We start from the raw sequence: 22,232 nt of genomic DNA on the forward strand, positions 1-22,232 counted from the left end.
AAAACTTCTCTCGGATTGTCCCGTCATAGCACGGATCAAGTGCAGGACACAACCATGGTTAGCCTACAATATGTTTACTCGCTGGCAGATTTAGAAGTGACACTTCAATTTACAACTACGACTACTCTTCATTGTACAAATTATTCTTAATAATTGAGTGTATGTGAGAACCACGTCTACTAGGGATACCCAGACCCGGGAGAATGAACTCATTTTGGGGAAATGCACCTCATGGACTGGACCCTGACAACCGCATGTTTACTGTAAGTGTTATATGCATAAAGCTAAAATTACCAGTTCCGATTTTCAATAGAACCTGTCGCAGCAGCGCAACCCTTTTGTCTTGGAACCCATTTAGCCTGCCTCTTCAAATTGGTAGTGCTCATGTCTACCTATGACATTCATGCAGGTTGTCAGTCAACCAACAACTCCAGACAAGTAGACTTCCACACCTGGGCTTGTGCGTCTCGCCAGCGTATTGTCCTACCTGTGAATTTATTTTAACCGAGTTGCTTTTCTCTAATGGCGAAGGTGGAAGGTTGTCCTAGCGGAGAGTCGCCGTTCCCTGTTGATCTGAGTCCCAGGAAACTACTTCACTTGGCAAAGGACGCGCGGTGCAGCAGCCGGCCACCCCCGGAGGGCGCAGGGTCCGTGACCATCTCAGAGTCGGAGAGAAGGGATGGAAAAGGAAGCTTTTGCCAACAATGTCAAATGAATGTGACAGAGCTGAAGAGGCAAGCGCTGGCCTTGACAGACCCAAGTTCACTAAAGGTTTGTGAAGCAATTTTTTACTTTAATATGAGTCTCAAGTGCTGATTGCCTTTTAAGTACCAATAATGCAAAAATAATCATTTTCATAAACGTTACACCAAGGTTACATAGTTGATAATGTTGTTGGTTGATTTTTGGATAATATTGCAATGGCATGGTAATAACCTCCTTCCCCCACTCACTTGAAATGATTCCAGTGAGGTGGCTCTTTCATTATGAGGCAGGTAGTAATGGGAGATGTGTTTGTTAACCTCATGCTCTGCTGGTGTAACAGGGACAGGCTGCCTGGGTTCCATACAGCAGGTCATAGAGGGGCACACAGATGGCATGCTAAGAATAATTATTTTTGCCATCCTCCTCCCAGTGTAGCTAGCAGTGAAGGCATACAGTGTGATTCTGACTAAGTCAGGGTCATGACCCGTTCCCCAGCTTTGCTCTGTGGCCCTCATCACTGACGGGCACCTCAAATCAAATCAAACTTTATTTGCCACATGCGCCGAATACAACAAGGGTAGACTTTACAGTAAAATGCTTACTTACAAGCCCTTAAACCAACAGTGCAGTTCAAGAAGAAAATATTTACCAAGTAGACTAAAATAAAAAGTAATAATAAAAAGTAACACAATAAGAATAACGAGGCGATATACAGGTGGTACCGGTACCGAGTCAGTGTGGAGGCTATATACAGGTGGTACCGGTACCGAGTCAGTGTGGAGGCTATATACAGGTGGTACCGGTACCGAGTCAGTGTGGAGGCTATATACAGGTGGTACCGGTACAGAGTCAGTGTGGAGGCTATATACAGGTGGTACCGGTACCGAGTCAGTGTGCAGTGGTACAGGCTAGTTGCTAATAGGTTTGAGCCCACTGCCCACGTGCTTATGCCATAGTCTAGACTCTATTATGATGGGTACACAAAGGCAGGGTGAGACATGGCTGTGAAACTCCTTGTGAGCTCTGTATTCCCAGCATGTAGTAGCTGTGGCTATAACTCCCCATACAAACACACCTTATTATAGAGCTGCGGTTGTCCTCTGGCTGGGTGCAGAGGTAATACATATCAAGTCCTTCTCCTCTGTGAATACTGGAGTCATGAGAAGCTGTAGGGTAATGACACTGATTATAATGTCCCAGTCTTCCTGTGAAGTCTTTTATTTCGCTGCTCACAGCCACACGCTGTTTATGGATGTGAAAACTCAGCGTCTGAGACTGAAAGGTCTCTGGAAGTGGCCCATTGTCTTGCTAAACAATGCTTATGTCTTTATTTTGCTGTCGGGGAGAGTAGGGGGGGAGGAGGGAATAAGCAAGCTGCTAGTGGCGGAGTCTGAGGAGGAAGTCAAATCCCAGTTGACCTTCGCAATGCATTGAAAGTGTTCCTGTATGGCTCGCCCCACAATTCCCACCGCTGTTAAATTTAGGCCCTTTTTGTTGATGTCACTGCTGCGTAAGTTTGCCCCAGGGTTTGTCCTCCTTTGTTGTCGTGTTGGAGGGACTGTCTCATGCTTAGCTTGGATTACAAGCCCTCCAGCCTCCTCTGAACCCCCTCAGCACCTCGTTTCTTATGGGAAAAGGGAGATGAGATAAACGATTGGGGAAAACTTTTGGGAGGAATTTAACTTTATCACTCAAGTGTTCATCTGTATGTGGTCGAGTTCCTCTGTGGGGGTGGTCTAAATCATATCAGATCCGGGTAACCCCCCCCAACAGATGTACACTATCCCACCTGCCAGTCCTTCTCCATGAGAACTGAACCCTCCCCTCTCGGTTACCTGTGTGGTCCTCTCCAGGTGTGGAGCGATTGAAGGGTGGGATGGGGGCTGCCCCTTCCTTCTCCCATTATGCACATGTTGATGGCTAAATTGGGCCCTAATTCTAAGGTGGTAAACAGCCAAGGCAGGGTGCTCTTATAGTGCTCCCCTCATAGTATCGAATTCTCCATCTGCAGGAGAAAGGGTTCCATTGTCCCATTGGGCCTGTGCTGCCCACCTGGATGGTCTAGCTGGATGTGGTCGTAGATGAATGGCTTTCACAGATTTTCTTTGGTGGAAGAGGGCCATGTGATGTGTGGTGGAAAGATGACTGTTGTGGGATGTTTGAGCTCCTGGCATCAGAGCTACAGAGTTCTGCTGTACCTGTCATAGTGGATGGGGCCATGTGATGTGTGGTGGAAAGATGACTGTTGTGGGATGTTTGAGCTCCTGGCATCAGAGCTACAGAGTTCTGCTGTACCTGTCATAGTGGATGGGGGCCATCTGAGTTTACCCTGGGAAAGTGAGAGTGGGAGCTGTTTATGTGAGGGTTTCCCTCTATCCTCCTGCCGTCCCATTTTTTTGTGATGAGGAAGTCAGCCTGCCTCCCCAAACAACCCCTCCTCCAGTTCCAGAAGACTTATTGTTTGAGTACAGTATCAGTAGCAGCCAGCAGATACATTCAAGGAAGACAATTTGGGTTGAAAGAGTGTACTATGCTGAAGCCTGGGTTTACTGGGAAATGCACAGACAGTGAAATGCCTCAGAGGTGGCTTTCGTGTTATCCTGTTTGTCCTTCAAAGAACCCTCTCAGATCAGTCTAATGTTGTTAGGAACTTGAAGAACTCCTGTTCTTCCTAGTGTCTCTATGCTCTGGGCCACTGGCTCAGTGTCAACCTGAAGGAGCTCAGAGTAGCAGCAGCCAGCATACACTACAGCTGGGCTGGGAGGGAGACGGTTGCTGCATTGCTGTGAGGTGTTGTCGAAGGAAACGCAGGGTCAGCATTAGAACAATGAATGTGACACATTATTTTCTTTATGGTCTGCTGCAGCCTGAACAGCCAGTGGCAGCAATTAGTCTTTTTCCACGCTCTCTGCCATTAAGTGCCTGTCTCGTTCACAGAGGAGCAGTTCCTGTGTCCCCCACATCTTTATAGCTGGCATGTGCTTTGTCTGACATCACCCATACCACTTCACCTCACTTAATGCTCTACAGTAAAAGACAGTGACTTGGACACACATTAACCAGACATTGTTAGACAACAGCGCATTGAAAGAAGCCCTGGTAGAATGGGTTTAGTTTAAAGGACAGATACCGAAGAGGCAGATTAAATGGAGACACAGGTTCTGCAGACTTGATTTTCTCCCTTAATCAAAGGCGTTCACCCGGTTAATGTACAGTATTTGATTAATATAACTAAAAACCAACAAACAATTTGAATAGTAAACATCAGACATTCCGGATGGCTGCAGCAGAAATCACACACTGTATTTCAGGTGGCTGGACATGAAGGCAAGGTGAGGTATAATCGGGGGTAAGATGATCACGTGAAGGCTAACCTCAAGTTCAAAGCACTAATTACCCCTCAACCGTAATCAGAGGATCTGTCAACATTCAACATGCCTATAGAAAGACCAGACCTGTACACCTGGCTCAGATCCACCTGCATTTAATGAACAATACCCCCTTCATCCACCCCTTCCGATGGTTTCTGCCCTGAAAGGGTTAGTCAATATTTTGGCCATGCCGTTTGATGAATTGGGAGGAGGACGTTTTTTTTTGTCTGCACTGTCAGCTGTCTCATGAAAAGGTGAGGGGGCTGTCAGTGACAACAATGGTCTGTTGGGTTTCTACAGGCCCTAAAGCCTGGCGGTATTGTGACCCACAAGGGCTTTAATTCCTCAGCCATGGCCAGGCAGCAGCTTCTAAAGCCACTGGTCCTATTCTAGACAGGCTGTCAGTGACAACAATGGTCTGTTGGGTTTCTACAGGCCCTAAAGCCTGGCGGTATTGTGACCCACAAGGGCTTTAATTCCTCAGCCATGGCCAGGCAGCAGCTTCTAAAGCCACTGGTCCTATTCTAGACAGGCTGACAGTTACTTGATATGGTGGTTGAAATAAGTATCCTCCCTCCCTATCTCTGACTATCACCCAAACCTTGAAAGAAAAGAAAGGGCTCAGTGAAAGAAAAGCAGCCAGGCTATTGTTTGTTAGGTACTGTACACAAGCTGGTATATCGTCACTCTGCTTTCAAAGCATGTATCCTTGAAGCTCCTTGTGAAGCAAAGTTTATAGTTCATGAAATGCACTGTACAAAGAAAACATTTCCCTTACAAACTTTCTTTCGTGTTTTCCTTCAGGTGAGTTTGTATTCTCATTGCGTTTGATATAAGAGCATTGTAAGTTATAATATATATATATTCAATATATTCATAGGTTGGAATGTTTTTTTTAGATTCCTGTCACTTACATTGTGTATGTCTATGTTCATAGTACAGTCAGAGCCAGTTCCAGGGCCAGTGTGAGATTATGCAGAGTTGTTGTGATGGCTGGAAGAGATAAGTAGATATTGTGTTAGTACTAAACCAAGGGGTACAGGTCAGTGAAACAAGAACCATAACCAACACCCCCACATAGCTACTTTTTTACTAACACCTAGGAATATGAATACAGTGTGGACTTCATCAACTGCAATTTAGTGGACTTCATGATACACAGAATGACTAACAGAGAAAGCCTTGCAGGGGTTTATGGGCTTGAAGACTTGGATTAATCCGAGCAGTTGGAGGTAGAGGTCAGTGGAGAGCTGGCTTTATTGGTGTTTGCAGTCTGACTGAACAGGCCTGCTATTTCCTCACAAGCTGATAATGAATAATTCAATTGATGTGTTAGAGTGGACGATGAACAGGTACTCCTAGTTAGTTGACTATGTATTTAGAGTGTGTGTGTGTGTGTGTGTGTGTGTGTGTGTGTGTGTGTGTGTGTGTGTGTGTGTGTGTGTGTGTGTGTGTGTGTGTGTGTGTGTGTGTGTGTGTGTGTGTGTGTGTGTGTGTGTGTGTGTGTGCCTGTCTGTCCAGGCTAGGTACACATTCCTAAATCCCACTATGGGCTTATGTAAGTGTTTTGTAGAGGATATTTCAAGAAAGTTTTTGGTTGCCATGAACAACAACCCATCTGGACCATTTCAGTATGTATGCATCACCACCTTTGTAGCCCTGGGTGACGTTTCAGAGCTTACACAATCACGTGTTAATTTCTCATCTGCCTATTCAGAGTTGAGTTGACAGGGTAAGTGCCAGGGATCACCAGGCATCCAAATCAAGAGATTTAAGTTTCTGAAGAGGTATCATTAGTGTCCAAACTTTAGGGAACACATTTCTACTGAACTTTGCATAAATTAATGTGTTTATGTATGTGTGGGTACATGTGAGGGAGAGAGAGAGAGATAGGGAGAGAGAGAGCGAGAGAGAGAGTGAAAGAGAGATGGAGGGGTCAGACTGAGTGAACCTGTCCACCTGGCTAGCTGCTGTTTCTCAGGCTTGCCTGGGGGGGTTATCTCTACCTTTGTTGATTGACCTCTGACCCGTCTGTCAGCTCACCCAGCCTCTGCTGTGGGATAGGGTGGGATAGGGTTTCAGGTAGCCGGGCTGGGCTGGAACAGGTGTACGCTTTCAGGTCCACCGCAGGGGGGTTGTGGACAAGACTGATGAGGACAGGGGAAGGTAGGGGTTGTGAGAGGATTGTGGGAAGTCATAAAACCTAAGGTAGATACAGAGTATGACCACATTGAAGAAAAAAAGTAGGATCATACATTATTTTGTTCACTAGTAATCATATGAGCTATGGATGGTTTGGTTGTAATTGGTTGGGCGGGGATGGGGGTAGAGGTGAAGGGGTGAGGTCCCACCCTACAGAACCTGCTGAGAGAGAGCCTTGCCTGGGGAGAGGAGTGCACTGTGAGGTGGGCTGCCTCCTTCTCCATGTCCTTTCTGGTGAGGCCAGCTAGGCTGTGCTGCTGTGCTTTATGGCATGTGCGCAGTATTAAACTGCAGAGCAATAATCTGATGTCAACCAGCAGAGATAACACAGGCATCAATCACAGCCAAGCCCTGCGGTATCTGCGTGGCTCAGTCAACAGTACAGAGTTGGAGCAGAGGACAATCTCATCACACTCTGCTTCTGCACTCAGTGACTCTTTTGTTCTCCTTTTGATTTGCTATTTTCATTACCTGGTCACCTCATTAATACATCATTCCCGGACTGTGCCATTTGATTGTTTCTTCTGCTGGATGATTGTCTGCACATATGACCACATTTGTGGTGTCTAAGAGACAAGTGTCTGTAAACAGGACAACGTGTGTCTGAGAGAAAGCAATAATGTGTTGGTCTCCCCCTCCCCCCCACCTACACCCCGTGCCCCTCCGGATTCTATTCCAGTCTGGCAACAACAAGAGGAAACGGCCGTCCACTTCAGGGCGGGGCCACAGGAAACAGCTTTCGAGGGGGACTTTGGTTGGTTGGCCTGTGTGGCATACCTAGGCTTATACATACAGCATGGAGGCTGATGCTCATCACTGGTCATCAGGGCAGGGTATCTGTTTAGGTACTGGAATAGCTGCCATTCCTCCCCTCTCGGCAGCACTCCTCACTGTGCTGAGATAGTCTACAGCAGACGGACTCTGGACAAGATTAGACAAGCCACAAACACAGACGTGCTCCGCTCAGACCATCTGGCTCTACTGCTGCTGGCTGGCACTGGATGCAAAAGGGGCAGTCCAGATGTTCTCCCATTTACCTGGTGAAGGGGAGAGCAGCTTAGTGCTGGGGGTTTAGCTTCATAATTCTAGTCTTTAATGGTAGTGAAAGCTTCAAATTATTGTCATACCTACCGTGAAACAAGCAAGCTCCACCTGTGCTTTCCCATAATCATTCAACATGATGACCTTAAAACGATTCAGAGCGCTCAAGCTTTTGAAAGTATATGGTAAAATTGTACAATTCTTAGTACAAAACTGAAAACAGATCATCAAAAAGGATGTTTTTTCTAAACTTTAGGCACATTTTCAATAGACTAAGTACAACACACAAAATCACACAGTAACTTTTTCACCAGTTTTTTTTATCTAGAAATACTTCATATAATTGCCTTTCACAATGCATTACTCACAATACTTTTCATGATTCTCTTTCAATTTATTTAAATACATTTTACCATCACATTATCCAACAAGTTAATGGCAAGCTAATTACAGAAAACGGCTTGCTGTTGTGAGTGTGACGGATTAAAAGCAACGCATTCTACAGGGGAATTTTAGAACTTGGACACTGTCTCGTTGACCTAACTTTATATCCTGATTTGACTTTGGTTCAGGTCATGCTGTTCTTCACATTACTGTCTTTGGTAAACACACAATCTATCAAATATAATCTAAGTTTATTTGTCACATGCACAGGATACAGAATGTGTAAACAGTACAGTGAATTGGTTAGTTGCAAAGTGGAGTCTTTTGTTTAGACATGTAGCTAGCTAAACAATGAACTCATAACATTACTATCCTGCATGAATCTACAGGCAGCTAAAGCTAACCAACTAGGTTCAGTATTAGCTAGCTAGCTAACATTAGGCTATGAATAGCAATACAAATGGCTCTGAGATACGAATAATGTTACTACAAAAATCATACACGTAACTTTAGCTAGCGAGCTAGTCAGCCAGCTAAAGTTAGCTAGCTAGCCAATAGTATGCCTTAACTTACAATGAAAATTACTTTCTGACAGAATTAGAAATGTATCATATCTGAAAATGTAGCTAATGAGACACTCTTACCCATATACATGAATGAATGCTTTTCCCTCTCTTTCACAGATGCCATGGTTGCCCTTAGTTTGAAGATGTAATCCAGAGACAGGTGATCTATATAACAGCCTTTGTGTATTCTCTTTTCGACGCCCTCCGCATAAACAAACGCCTGAATTTCCTCCATCTCCTGAGCGATCATACTTTGCTTCCACCGGGAATTCCACTGATTTCAAAACTTGGTCCTCCAGAAAGTGGAGAGTGGAGAGCATTAGCAACATTATCACAGTTCGTCCTGATATCTTTATAAAAAGCTGCGTTAGAAAGGATTACCTACACATACTGAGCAGTTTATGTTATAAACAGAAGCATACTACATGGCAGATCAATCCGAACTCATCTCTCGGCATATCCAGCCCATTTATTATCTCAGCCTAACATGGCTAGCGGGAATGTCCCTGTCTTTTTCTGTGGTTAAGCCAATGTCCCTGTCTTTTTCTGTGGCTCGTAATTTAACATTTTCATTCATAATTACAGATGGCATGCAAGTTTGTTATTGAGGCACATAAAAGTTCATATGTTCCAGAATATTTTATTTTATTTTTTTGTTTACGTTCAAATGCCTCTTCTGTGAAGTAGTGATGCTCGACATATGCCTAGTCTCCTGAAATGAGTCACAAATCAGCATGACTAGCTCACGAGGAAGAAGTATGTGTGTGTGCTCCTGACAGCCAGTGTGTTTGTGTTTGTGTGTGGACATAGATTGCCGTGTGCTGTCAGGCTGCCCTGATGCATCATAATGAACTGAGATGTACCATAGCCTGGCTGTCAGGAGCACATCTCTGGAATTGATTCAGAGTATCGGAGAAAACATAATTGTTCAGATAAATTTCCAGTGTGATTATCAGAGAAGTGGGCTGAGTTTGAAGTATTCTTCCCCTGGCTCCATAAAGCGCAATAAATTGGTGGAAGACAAATCACCAGCCTTAGAGCAATGTGCAGAAAGAGAACGCCAGCGCTGTGTATCCTTGCCAAGATGGATCTGCATTCGGCAAACTCTAAGTCCAGCCTCTCGGGGCATGGCAGGTGAGCCTCCCCTCCTCAGAACAAACAGATTGGATCACTATGGGCATTGTGGGTAATCTAGACTTGACATTGTCGTGTTTGCTTTCCCCCCTCAGTCTCAACTGGACATCTGTTTATGGAAAGCTGCTTTGTCTCTGGCTCACCTGCCAATACAAGACAGCCCTGTTTGACAGTGTTTACCAATTGTGAGTGCACGTGACTGTGTGTGTGTGCCTGTGTGCGTGTGTGTGTGTGTTAGTTTGTCTCCAACTGCCTCTTTGGTATACGCTGGCATATTCTGTATTGTTGGGAGTTTACCCTGATATACGGTGCTCCGTAAATATCTACTCTGTGTGAAAATGCCAGTCAAAGTTAATGTTACTGCTCATTTCATGGTTGAGCATCCCGCTCTTTGAGCAGAGATGAGTGTGGATGTGTGTGTACAAGTGTCACGCTCGTTGAAATGAGTGGACCAAGATGCAGCGTGGTATGTTTCCATCCTTTTATTTAGAAGAGAAACTTAAAGCACAAAAACAATAAAGTGAATAAATGAAACGTGCCGCTACATACAGTGCAGAAAGCAACTACACACAAACATAGTCAAGATCCCACAAAACACAATGGGAAAATGGCTACCTAAATATGATCCCCAATCAGAGACAACGATAAACAGCTGCCTCTGATTGGGAACCAAATCAGGCCACCATAGAAATACAATTCCCCTAGATAACCCACCCTAAATCACACCCCGACCCAACCAACATAAAGAATAAACAGCTCTCTATGGTCAGGGCGTGACAACAAGAAAGAAAAAGATAGCTAGAGAGAGAGAGAGAGACATTGGATGAATTTGTGCTGAGAATACTCTTAAATCTCACTACAAGAGCAACAAGGACAATCCTAATTGTTTAGTTGTCAATACTTCTCATTGAAATACAGTCTCTAGGCCATTTGGCTGGTTGAACATAGAAAACCAACTGCTATCAGTCTATGCTTGTATTTGTATTATTATTAAACCTTTATTTAACCAGGAAGGGCTCATTGAGATTTAAAATCTCTTTTTCAAGAGCGTCCTAGCCAAGATAGGCAGCACCAAGTCATTACAAAAAATTACAGACAAACCTCATGAAAAACTACAAGTAATCTAGTAAAAGCCATAGAATTCACAAGAGTATAACAAAATCAAAAACAGCAAATTAAAAACAGAATCAGTCTCAAGATCATTCATCAGTGATTTTAAAAATACCAATCGGGACAAGTTCTTCCAGTTTAAAAGTATTTTGTAAAGCGTTCCAAGACGATGGCGCAGAGTACATAAAAGCCCTTTTACCAAATTCAGTTGGGACATTTGGAACAGTTAGCAGGATAAAGTCCAGCGAACGAAGACAGTACCCACCACATTTCTGAACAATAAAAATGCCCAAATAAAAAGGTAGTAAACCCAAAATGGCTTTGTAAATAAAAGTATACCAGTGACTGAGCCTACGAGTGACGAGAGAAGGCCAGCCAACCCTGGTATACAAAGTGCAGTGGTGCGTAAGGGTTTTGCAGTTTAAAATAAATCTCAAAGTGCCATGGTAAAGGGTGTCATTGGTCTCAAACACTGAGCGGAAGCATTCATATATAAAATATCCCCATAGTCTAGTAAAGGCATAAATGTAGCTGATACTAGCCTCCTGGCTTCAAAAGAAAAACAGGCCTTATTCCTAAAATAAAATCCCAATTTCAGCTTAAATTTTTTTTGTAAGTTGTTGAATATGCAATTTAAAAGTGAGGCCGTCATCAATTAAAGTTCCAAGATATTTATATGAGGTTACAGACTCAATCTCATTGCCCTGACAGGTAATAATAGGTGAAAAGCTAAGAGGTTTATTTCTTGCTTTAGAAAACACCATTAGTTTAGTTTTGTCAGTATTGAGGATAAGCTTCAATTGACACAAGGTATGTTGAACAGTATAAAAAGCATTTTGCAAGTTCTGGAAAGCTTTTATAAGAGATGAGGCACAACAGTAACAGTAGTATCATCAGCATAAAAATGAAGTTGTGCATTTTGGACATTTTTGTCTAAATTATTTATATAAATATTGAATAAGAGAGGACCAAGTACAGAGCCTTAGGACACAACATTACAGACAGACAATTTAACAGACTTGAGTCCATCAAATTGAGTTCTATCAGACTATCGGACAGATAGTTTGCAAATCATGCAACTGCATGCTCCGAAAGACCTACACTCGACAATCGCTGCCTGTATCAAAAGCCTTAGAGCAGGGGTGTCAAAGTCAAATGGACGGAGGGCCAAATAAAAAAATCAGCTACAAGACGAGGGCCGGACTGTTCGAATGTTCATTGAAATTTTTTTAAATGACGCATATAGTCTAGTGAACCTAATTGAACCTACTGAAAACCTAACAAATATATTACAATATGATCAGATAAATAAAGCAATATTTTCTTATGGCTCTGTCAGTAATCTTTAATTTTCAACAGACACAAAAGACAAATTTCCTTTATATAAATATCCCCATAACATGAACATTAAATGAAAGAAACCGGTATTCAAGGCACCATCAGTAGACTATATTTTCTATTTTAGCAAAAGTGGGCTAAATTTACTTCAAAGAAAAAACAATAATAGCAATTTTCTATCATCCACTCAACTGAAATATTTTTAAAATATAATTGGATTGAAATACAAAAAATAAAGTGCAAAAATCTATTAATCAAAAACAACACTTTGTTTAAGGAGAAGTAACATGCAGTGAAAACAAATATTAAATTTTAACTTTTAAACTTGAACTGAGTAAAAACTCTAAATATGTGATTGCACAGTAATGTTCACTTGTTTGAGGTTGAGGGTGATACTTGGTGGTGTCCCATCTTTTCCACAAGTTCATCAATGTTCGGGTAAGGCTCTGAGCTGAAGAAATCCTCAGAATTGAGTGGAGGTGTTCAGCAGTAAGTCGACTTCTGTGTGATGTTTTGTTCAGGTTCATCAAAGAAAATAGTTGTTCACACAGGTATGTGCTGCCAAACATAGACAACGTTTGAGCAGCCTGGATGCGCAGCTGGGGCATTGTGCCGGGAGGAAACGGGCGAACTCCGCAGCACCCACTGCCGCATATTTTGCCCTCAGTGCATCATTGCATTGGAGGTCAATCAACTCCATTTGGAGGTTTGGTGGTGAGCTTTCCACGTCAACAGCAAATGGGTTACCGAGCAGTTCCAACCTGCTTTTTTGTGCTTCAAAGTCAGCAAATCGGCGTCGAAAGTCAGCGGCAAGCATACCTATTTTATCAGCCAACTGTGTGCTCGGGAACGCACTGGTAGAGAGCTTCTCTTTCATGGTCTGGCAGCTGGGAAAGTGGCTCAAATTTTCTTTCCGCATCTGCGTCTCCCACAGAGTCAGTTTGGTTTTAAATGCCTTCACTGTACTGTACATATCAGAGATGACACGATCCCGACCCTGCAGCTGCAAGTTTATTGCATTCAGATGACTCGTAATGTCACACAGAAAAGCCATTTCACACAGAAACATTTCGTCTCGGAGTTGTGTTGTGTCTTTCCCTTTGCTGTCCAAGAACAGACAAATCTCCTCACGAAGCTCGAAACATCTTTGAAGCACCTTTCCCTGGCTTAGCCATCGCACCTCTGTGTGATAAGGCAAATCACCATGCTCCGTTTCTAACTCCGTCAGAAATGCCTTGAACTGGCGGTGATTCAAACCTTTGGCTCTGATAAAGTTAACTGTGCGCGTGATGATGCTCATTACATGCTCCATTTTCAAGGCTTTACCGCACAACGCTTCCTGGTGTATGATACAATGATAAGCTGTCAGCTCACCTGTCGCGTTTTCCTCTTGCATCTTTTCCCGTATCTTCGCCACCAGTCCGCTCCTGTGTCCACACATCGCAGGTGCTCCGTCGGTTGTCAAACCCACGAGTTTTTCCCAAGGCAGCTCCATCTCATTTACACATCTTGACACCTCTTCATACAAATCATGCCCCGTAGTTGTGCCATGCATAGGACGTAAAGCCAAAAACTCCTCTGTCACGCTTAGGTTGGAGTCCACTCCGCGGATGAAAATTGACAACTGGGCAATGTCAGAAATGTCGGTGCTCTCATCCACAGCCAAGGAATATGCAATAAAATCTTTTCCCTTTTTCACAAGCTGCTCTTTTAGATTGATGGACAACTGGTCTACTCTCTCGGCAATGGTGTTTCTGCTCAGACTCACATTTAAAAAGAGTTGCCTTTTTTCTGGGCAAACTTCGTCACAAACTTTAATCATGCAGTTTTTGATGAAATCCCCCTCCGTAAATGGCCGGGCTGATTTAGCGATCTCTTCTGCCAAAATAAAACTTAATTCCTCTGCCTTTTGTAGCCTTTGTTCCATGTCCATATTCTTGTTTTTGTCCGCGTGTTTCGTTTCATAATGTCGTCTCAGATTATACTCTTTCAGTACCGCCACACTTTCTCCACACAGAAGACACACAGGTTTTCCAGCTACCTTCGTGAACATATACTCCGACTCCCACCTTGTTTGAAACCCCCGGTTCTCAGTATCCACCTTCCGTTTTGCCATTTTTGATGGGTATCTGAAAGTTAATTTTACTGTGATGCTGACGACTGCTGTGCCAATAAATATTGAAATGAAGCAGCCTACTGCTCGGTGCGTCACCTTTGCATTGTGGGAAATGTAGTATTGGTGCGTGTAAAAGATCTGCGGGCTGCCGGCTTGCTGCGGGCCGGTTCTAATAATAAATCAAGATCATCCCAGGGGCCGTAAAAAACCTTCTTGCGGGCGGATGTGGCCCGCGGGCCTTGACTCTGACATATGTGCCTTAGAGAGATCAATAAAAAGTGAGACACAGTGATGTTTTTTGTCAAGGGCTTCAGTGATATAATTTAAAACCTTCAGGCTGCTGTAATTGTGCTATGCTTCTTCCTGAAGCCCGATTGGTACATTGATAAAATAGAGTTAGTAAATAAAAACTATTTTAGCTGTTCACTCACAAGGGTTTAACCTCTTAAGTCGACCCTCTACTTTTTTGAACATTCTGTTAAAAATCGCGCAACATTTCAGCGCCCTGCTACTCATGCCAGGAATATAGTATATGCATTTGCTTAGTCTGTGTGGATAGAAAACACTCAGACGTTTAAAAAACTGGTTAAATCACTGCTGTGGCTTTACCAGAACGGCATTTACATCGAAAAGCACAGGAAAAACTGATCACTGAAAATGGGGAAAATATATCCATGCGCTACTTGAACCCATTGATAAACGTGAACCACAATTAATTGACTGCGGTTGCAGTACCTACAGCTTCCACAGGGTGTCTAGAGTCTTGTCATTTCCCTTCGAGTTTTTTCTTGGTCAAACACATACAGGACACCGTATCTCCTCCGGCCTAGGACCGGATATTTTCGTTGAGTTTCTAGCCGGACATTTTTCCAGACGGACAGCTAATGATCTTTACATCGCCTCCTGATGAATTTTATCGCTTATTAACGTTTACTAATACCTAAAGTTGCATTACAAACGTATTTCGAAGTGTTTTGTGAAAGTTTATCGTCGACTTTTTGAATTTTAAAAATGACGTTACGTTTTGAAACAATGTTTTTTTCGTTTATCACACAGTCTACATATAACGATATCTAGGCTTTATATGGACCGATTTAATCGAAATAAAGACCCAAATAGTGTTTATGGGACATCTAGGAGTGCCAACAAAGAAGATGGTGAAAGGTAATGAATGTTTTCTATTTTATTGTGCGGTTTGTGTAACGCCGAAATGCTAATTATTTTGTTTACGTCCCCTGTGGGTCTTTTGGGGTGTTGCATGCTATCAGATAATAGCTTCTCATGCTTTCGCCGAAAAGCATTTTAAAAATATGACTTGTTGCCTGGATTCACAACGAGTGTAGCTTTAATTCGATACCCTGCATGTGTATTTTAATGAACTTTTGAGTTTTAACTAATACTATTAGCATTTAGCGTAGCGCATTTGCATTTCCAGAGCTCTAGTTGGGACGCAAGCGTCCCGAGTAGAAGCAACAGGTTAAAGTATTTTCACTAGGGGTGACAGCTTTGAGATCGGCCTATAATTATTTAAAAGAGTTGTATCTCCCCCTTAGTGACTCCCCATCCCGCAGGCGGGAGTGTAATCATCGACTGACACTAATTAGCATAACGCAACGGACATAAATATTCCTCGAGAATATTCCTATTCATGAAAATCACAAATGAAATATATTGATACACAGCTTAGCCTCTTGTTAATCACCCTGTCATCTCAGATTTTCAAAATATGCTTTACAGCCAAAGCTAGACAAGCATTTGTGTAAGTTTATCGATAGCCTAGCATAGCATTTTGTCCAGCTAGCAGCAGGTAACTTGGTAGCGGAAAAGCAAATCGTTTACCTTTGATGAGCTTCGGATGTTTTCACTCACAAGACTCCCAGTTAGATAGCAAATGTTCCTTTTTTCCAAAAATATTATTTTTGTAGGCGAAATAGCTCCGTTTGTTCTTCACGTTTGGCTGAGAAATCGCCCGGAAATTGCAGTCACGAAAACGCCGAAAAATATTCAAAATTAGCTCCATAATATTGACAGAAAATTTGTTTAGAATCAATCCTCAAGGTGTTTTTCAAATATCTATTCGATAATATATCCACCGGGACAATTAGTTTTTCAGTAGGACCGATTGGAATAATGGCTACCTCTGTATTTTACGCGAGAGTCACTCTGGGAGCCACCAGGTGACCACTTGCGCAATGTAGTCGCTTACGGGTATTCGTCAACATAAATGCGTTAAACTACGTCACAATGCTGTAGACACCTTCGGGAATACGGAGAAAGAGTAATCTGGTTGATAGCCCATTCACTGCTCAATAGGGACGCATTGGAACGCAGCGCTTTCAAAACACGAGGCACTTCCGGATTGGATTTTTCTCAGGCTTTCGCCTGCAACATCAGTTATGTTATACTCACAAACAATATTTTTACAGTTTTGGAAACTTTAGAGTGTTTTCTATCCTAAGCTGTCAATAATATGCATATTCTAGCATCTTGTCCTGACAAAATATCCTGTTTACTACGGGAACGTTATTTTTCCAAAAATGAAAATACTGCCCCCTAGTCACAAAAGGTTAAAAGTGGTAGAACAAACGCTGATTTCCAGATCTTTTGAATTTCCTTACATTCCAGGGTTAGATTGAACAGATATGTAAGTGTTTCAGCTTTGAAATCAGCTGCCAGATTTAAAAAGCAGGGATCCAAAAGATCAGGACCTGCAGGCTTTCTCTGATCTAAGGATTTCATGGCTTTATGTACCATCTGCACTGAGAATGGCAAAAAGCTAAAAGTTTGACCAGCTCTCACTGGTTCATCCACACAGGGTTGTACAGAGGCAGAGGACACTGAATCAAACACCATTACTGTTACCAGACATAGACTTAATAGCCTTCCAAAACTTTCTAGGGTCATTCAGGTTATCAGTGGTAACAGACATAAATTATTCAGCCTTCATGGAAGAAAAGAACACTTGTTTCGTAACTGCCTAAAAATAAGCCAATCAGCATCAGAACATGATTTCCTTGCTTTAGCCCAGGCTAGATTACGGTCGTGAATAATACGAGACAGCTCAGAAGAAAACCATGGATTATCCCGCCCTTTAACCCTGAACCTGCGGAATGGGGCATGTTTGTTTACTATTTGGGAAAAACCATCATGAACCCATCATGGAAACCATAGTCAATAGTGACACATTTCTTGGCAATGCCCCTATACAGGTGCTATGTCCTTGGTTACTCTGTGACTGTAAATTCAGACATTGGGAAGGTGATAGGCCAGTTCCATACGACTCTGCCTGCTGGACCTATGTGTGTGTCCGAATGTGTGTATATGTCAAATCAAATCAAATTGTATTTGTCACATGCACCGAATACAGCAGGTGTAGACCTTACAGTGAAATGCTTACATACAAGCCCTTAACTAACAATGCACTTTTAAGAAAATAAGAGTTAAGAAAATATTTTCTAAATAAATGAAAGTTAAAAAAAGAATACCAAAAAAGCAACACATGAGGCTATATACAGGGGGTACCAGTACCGAGTGTATGTGTGTAGTGGTGGAAAGAATACCCAACTGTCATACTTGAGTAAAGGTAAAGATACCTTAATAGAAAATGACTCAAGTAAAAGTGAAAGCCACCCAGTATAATACTACTTGAGTAAAAGTCTAAAAGTATTTGGTTTTAAACATACTTAAGTATGAAAAGGAAATGTAATTTCTAAAATGTATCAAAGTAAAAGTACAAGTATAAATAATTTAAAAGTCCTTATATTAAGCAAACCAGATGGCACAATTGTGTTGTGTTTTTTATTTACATTTAGCTAGGGGCACACTCCAACACATCATTTACAAATGAAGCATTTGTGTTTAGTGAGTCTGCCAGATAAGAGGCAGTAGGGATGACCAGGGATGTTCTCTGTTTAGTGAGTCTGCCAGATAAGAGGCAGTAGGGATGACCAGGGATGTTCTCTGTTTAGTGAGTCTGCCAGATAAGAGGCAGTAGGGATGACCAGGGATGTTCTCTTGAGTGTGTTAATTCAACCATTTTCCTGTCCTGCTAAGCATTCAAAATGCAACAAATACTTTTGGGTGTCAGGGAAAATATATGGAGTTAAAAGTACATAATTTTTTTTCGGAACGAAGTGAAGTCAAAGTAAAAGTTGTCAAAAATATAAATAGTAAAGTAAAGTACAGATACCCCAAAAAACTACGTAAGTAATACTTTCAAGTATTTTTACTTAAGTACTTTACACCACTGTGTGTGTGTGTGTGTGTGTGTGTGTGTGTGTGTGTGTGTGCGTGCGTGCGTGCGTGCGTGCGTGCGTGCGTGCGTGCGTGCGTGATGGGAATACCAACAGGCTCTATCTGCTTGGGTGTCTGGCTGCTGCCTCAGCACTTTGCCCTTGCTGTGTGACAAGGATTCTGGGAGGGTGATGGCTTTTTCTGGGCTTGCAGCTCCTCACAGCTCCTCACAGCTTCTCACAGGACCAGGCAACACTTACACTGACTGCAGACTGACTGCTTCTAATAGACAATAGACACTGCTGATGTGGAACTATTCATTACTCACATTAGACTAGACAGGCTGAGGGAAGTTAGAACGGTTTTGGGAATCCCGAAATGCCTCACCACGTCTCTCTGTACTTCTCTGTTCCATAACATCAGGTCAGAGGTCAATGCTGCTCTATTAGAAATCAATTCAGCCCTGATGAGGTGTCTGATTGTGTCGTTATCTCTATGGCAACCCTGATTAAGTTGACTCAAATAGGCTTCAAGGATATTTAGCATTTTCTGAATCTGGCCCCTTGTGTGAATATGTCTATTCAATTACTTGTAAAATGACTGAGCAATATAACAGTGGAAAGCCTTCATTGAAGAGAACGACATTGCACTCCTCCTCACAATGAAAGGAATGTCACCATTACATTGAGAAACAGAAGTTAAATTATTGGAAAGAGAGAACTATGAGGAGGCCAACTCTGGCTGCAGCACCGTTCGATGAATTTTCATCAGATACTATCTGCACAGTTGTTACATGAATGTATTTTCCCAAGTGGCAGGCTTGACTACTGCTGCCCTGGCAACTGTAGCTATGGAGTCTCTGTAGTCTCTGGATCATTTCCAGAGCTGCCAAGACTAGACTGCCTTATCATTGTTTGACTGACTGGGATATTCAGAGAGAGAGTGTGTTTCTTTGCTTACACAAACAGTAGATTAACTGTAGCATAAAGAGCTGATAAGTCTCCCTCCCTCCTTGGTGACCATGATGTTATGAAAGTCGTTATTATTTACAACGTGGTTATGTCACCCCTCATCTCTTTCGATTCCTCTAAACACTTTGTCCTGAACGATAGCTTCAAATTGGCACAGAAGGTAATAAATGACACCTGATAAATCCTTATTGTCTCATGCAGCTCTTTATCTGTCACCTGGCATGCTTGTGCCAGTGTTGGCTGAGTTTACAGAATGTTTTTGTGTGAGGAGCAATCCTTAGGTGAGCCTTCTGCAGAGCACTGGGGGGGATTGGGAGGTACTGGGAGGTACTGGGAGATACTGGGAGGTACTGGGGGGTACTGGGATGTACTGGGAGGTACTAGGGGGGACTGGGGGGTACTGGGAGGTACTGGTGGCTACTGGGAGGTACTGGGAATTACTGGGAGGTACTGGGGGTACTGAGGGGTACTGGGAGGTACTGGGGGGTACTGGTGGCTACCGGGAGGTACTGGGAAGTACTGGGGATAACATCAGAGGACAGGCAGACACTCACTCACTGAAATACCAAGGTGACTAGGAAGCTGTGAACACAGAACAAAAACACACACCGAAACGCGTTCACACACTCATGCACACACACCCACACACTTCACTGTGACACTCTCCGTAACTAACACATAAATGAGGATGATTCTTTATTCCTCCCCTCTGTTACCGTGGCACCAGTTTATGATGTCACTCTGTCTTCACATGGTTTGCCAGAAGAGCCCTAGTTTAATCCCCTCACTGTGCTGGGCACTTAAACTCACACCTCTGTCTCTTTACGAGTCCCAATCTGCTCCCCTCCTCAATGCTCACTATCAATTCACCACAAACAATAAAAGCCATCCAGTTACTCCTCATTCTCCTCTCCCTGTAGCCTGGGAACTTATACTCAGGACACACAATCCGGACCTCCAGCCAAGTCCTACTCCTCACTCCCAAGCTGTGTGTGTTTGTGTGAGCCTTCCTTACCTTATTTTTAGCTCTCTATAACAGCCAAGTGTATAAGTTGCTTTCTCCTAAGTTGCCAGGGCGTTGACTGTGAGAGTATCTCTGTGAGAGGACCTGATGCCCTACTAGGTGTTGAGCTGATTCCTCATCACCATCACTCCTCTCCCTGGTTCTGGTTCCTCTCCCTGCTTATCTCCAGTCCGTTGCTACAATACGCCCTGATTACAGCCTCTGTTTCTAATGGGATGTCATTAATTGGCCTGCAGATATTACTCTGATGTTATACTGGAGTTGGTATCAGTGGGCGTTTAGTTGGGGGTTAGAGTGCTTCTGATAGCGTGTCCAAACACTGTATTCTCACATTGAAGCTAGAACCCTGGAAAGCAAGGCTAGCTGAATTCCAACCCAGTTTTGGTGTGTCTCATGATCACTAGACATATGGTTGCTATGGAACTTCCCAGGCCAGGGTGTTTTGTGTACTTCAGAGAATTAGTTTGGACTCCTTTTTTTACCACTCTAAATGTATGTATCCAACAAACATAGCTGGAATGCCTTTGAATGTGAATCCTTCCCTTCTTCAGAAGCCCCCTTGACAGGGAGGGAAGCTCTTGGGGAGTACACCTATGTGTGTGACCTTGATGGATTCCTGCACAACTTTACTGCTGGGAGGGGGGATGGAGCGGTAGAGGTGGGGGTGCAGGTGGTGGATGATGGCCTGGCCATAGACCCTGGGCAATCTCCCACCCACCTCCCCTCTCTGAGTCCTCTGTGCCTGGAGCCCTGGAGTCTGTGGTGGGAAATAGCTCCTTTACAAAACCAGGGTCATCTTGTAATGTCCACCACAAGTCCAGACAACAAATGGGCAGTAAAACTATTATGTGGTCAAACTGAACTGCATTGTTTTATTTACGCACAGTGTTTTAATGGTTGCGTCAGCTTCAGTTGAGCATCCAAGTAGTGCTCTGGTTACCAAGGGAGGCCTTAGTCATACTTAGCAATGTTGTTCTTTGACTGGACCTCATGAGCCTTTCAGGCCACTTTATTGTGTTGTCAATGATCATGGTCAATTTCAATTCTGTTTCAGTTGATTTGCTCTGAATGGATGTAACGGGATACCTGTGAGTCCTCACACAGGGTTATAACTTCAATTGATTATGAAACCGTTGTATTGTTCATCACTAACTTTGTCTTTTCTATTCCTTTCTGTGTTCCTGGAACTGACCTCTCCTAAACCGGTCGACATTTCCTTCACTCTGTTTGTCCTTGTTCCTATTTTAGAACACCCCAGTCCTCAGCTATTAAGCTCCTGTTGTTTTTTACAACATCCAGTCCCTACTTTGTCTCTGAGTAGTATATCTCTGAGTAGTATATTAGTAGTAGTAGTATAGTAGTATATCTCTGAGTAGTATATTAGTAGTAGTAGTATAGTAGTATATCTCTGAGTAGTATATTGCACAAACATGACTTACAGGCTATGGAGCCAACATCAGAGATACTACACATTACGTCAGGAAATCCTGCCGTTGAGATGTGGTCCGCTTCACTGACCGTCCAGTGACCCCCCGTGTCATGCCCTCATGTCTTTGTTCCTGCAAGGCTGGTGGGGCCCCAGCGTCGTATGGTGGGGTCAGACAGGGCCACACTTGAACTCCCAATAAAAGACTGTAGGTCACTTAAGACATGAGAGCACATTTGAACTGGATTTGAACCGGTTACCTGTGGATAGGAGCCCTCTGTTTCTGTCTCTATCTTTTTGTCATGTTTTCTCTCTCACTCTATCTAAAGTATATCTAAAGGCTACATTATATTTTTACATCCACATTACAATATGCCCTAAACGTGCCTTTGCAGTGTAATCTACATGATATTGCAGTCATGAGTTAGATAAATGTTTATTAGCCCCAGTAGGGAAGGGGTGGCCATAGTAAGCTGTAGTTAGAGGGTAGAGAACCACACAGAAAGCTGTTCTAAAGGGGGGGTTATGTTATAGAGGGGGCCGTAAAGGAACGAGCCAATTGAAAGTCGCGGTTATAATGAGTAGCAAGAGGAATGGGGGTGTTGTGGAAA

At 43.1% G+C, this 22,232-nt stretch overlaps 1 protein-coding gene across 1 annotated transcript in view; it reads left to right on the forward strand.

Moving 5' to 3' along the window:
• The first annotated feature begins 417 nt into the window (after nucleotides 1-417).
• The window catches only part of LOC115138541 (kinesin-like protein KIF26A), a 103,760-nt gene continuing 81,945 nt past the window's right edge, over nucleotides 418-22,232 (forward strand). Inside the window, exon 1 of the mRNA XM_065025717.1 lies at nucleotides 418-771. Coding sequence (XP_064881789.1) covers nucleotides 523-771 — 249 coding nt within the window. The 5' untranslated portion in view covers nucleotides 418-522. The remainder of the gene's footprint in view (nucleotides 772-22,232) is intronic.

The sequence above is a fragment of the Oncorhynchus nerka genome, linkage group LG12 (assembly GCF_034236695.1).
Source record: "Oncorhynchus nerka isolate Pitt River linkage group LG12, Oner_Uvic_2.0, whole genome shotgun sequence".
Taxonomy (NCBI): domain Eukaryota; kingdom Metazoa; phylum Chordata; class Actinopteri; order Salmoniformes; family Salmonidae; genus Oncorhynchus; species Oncorhynchus nerka.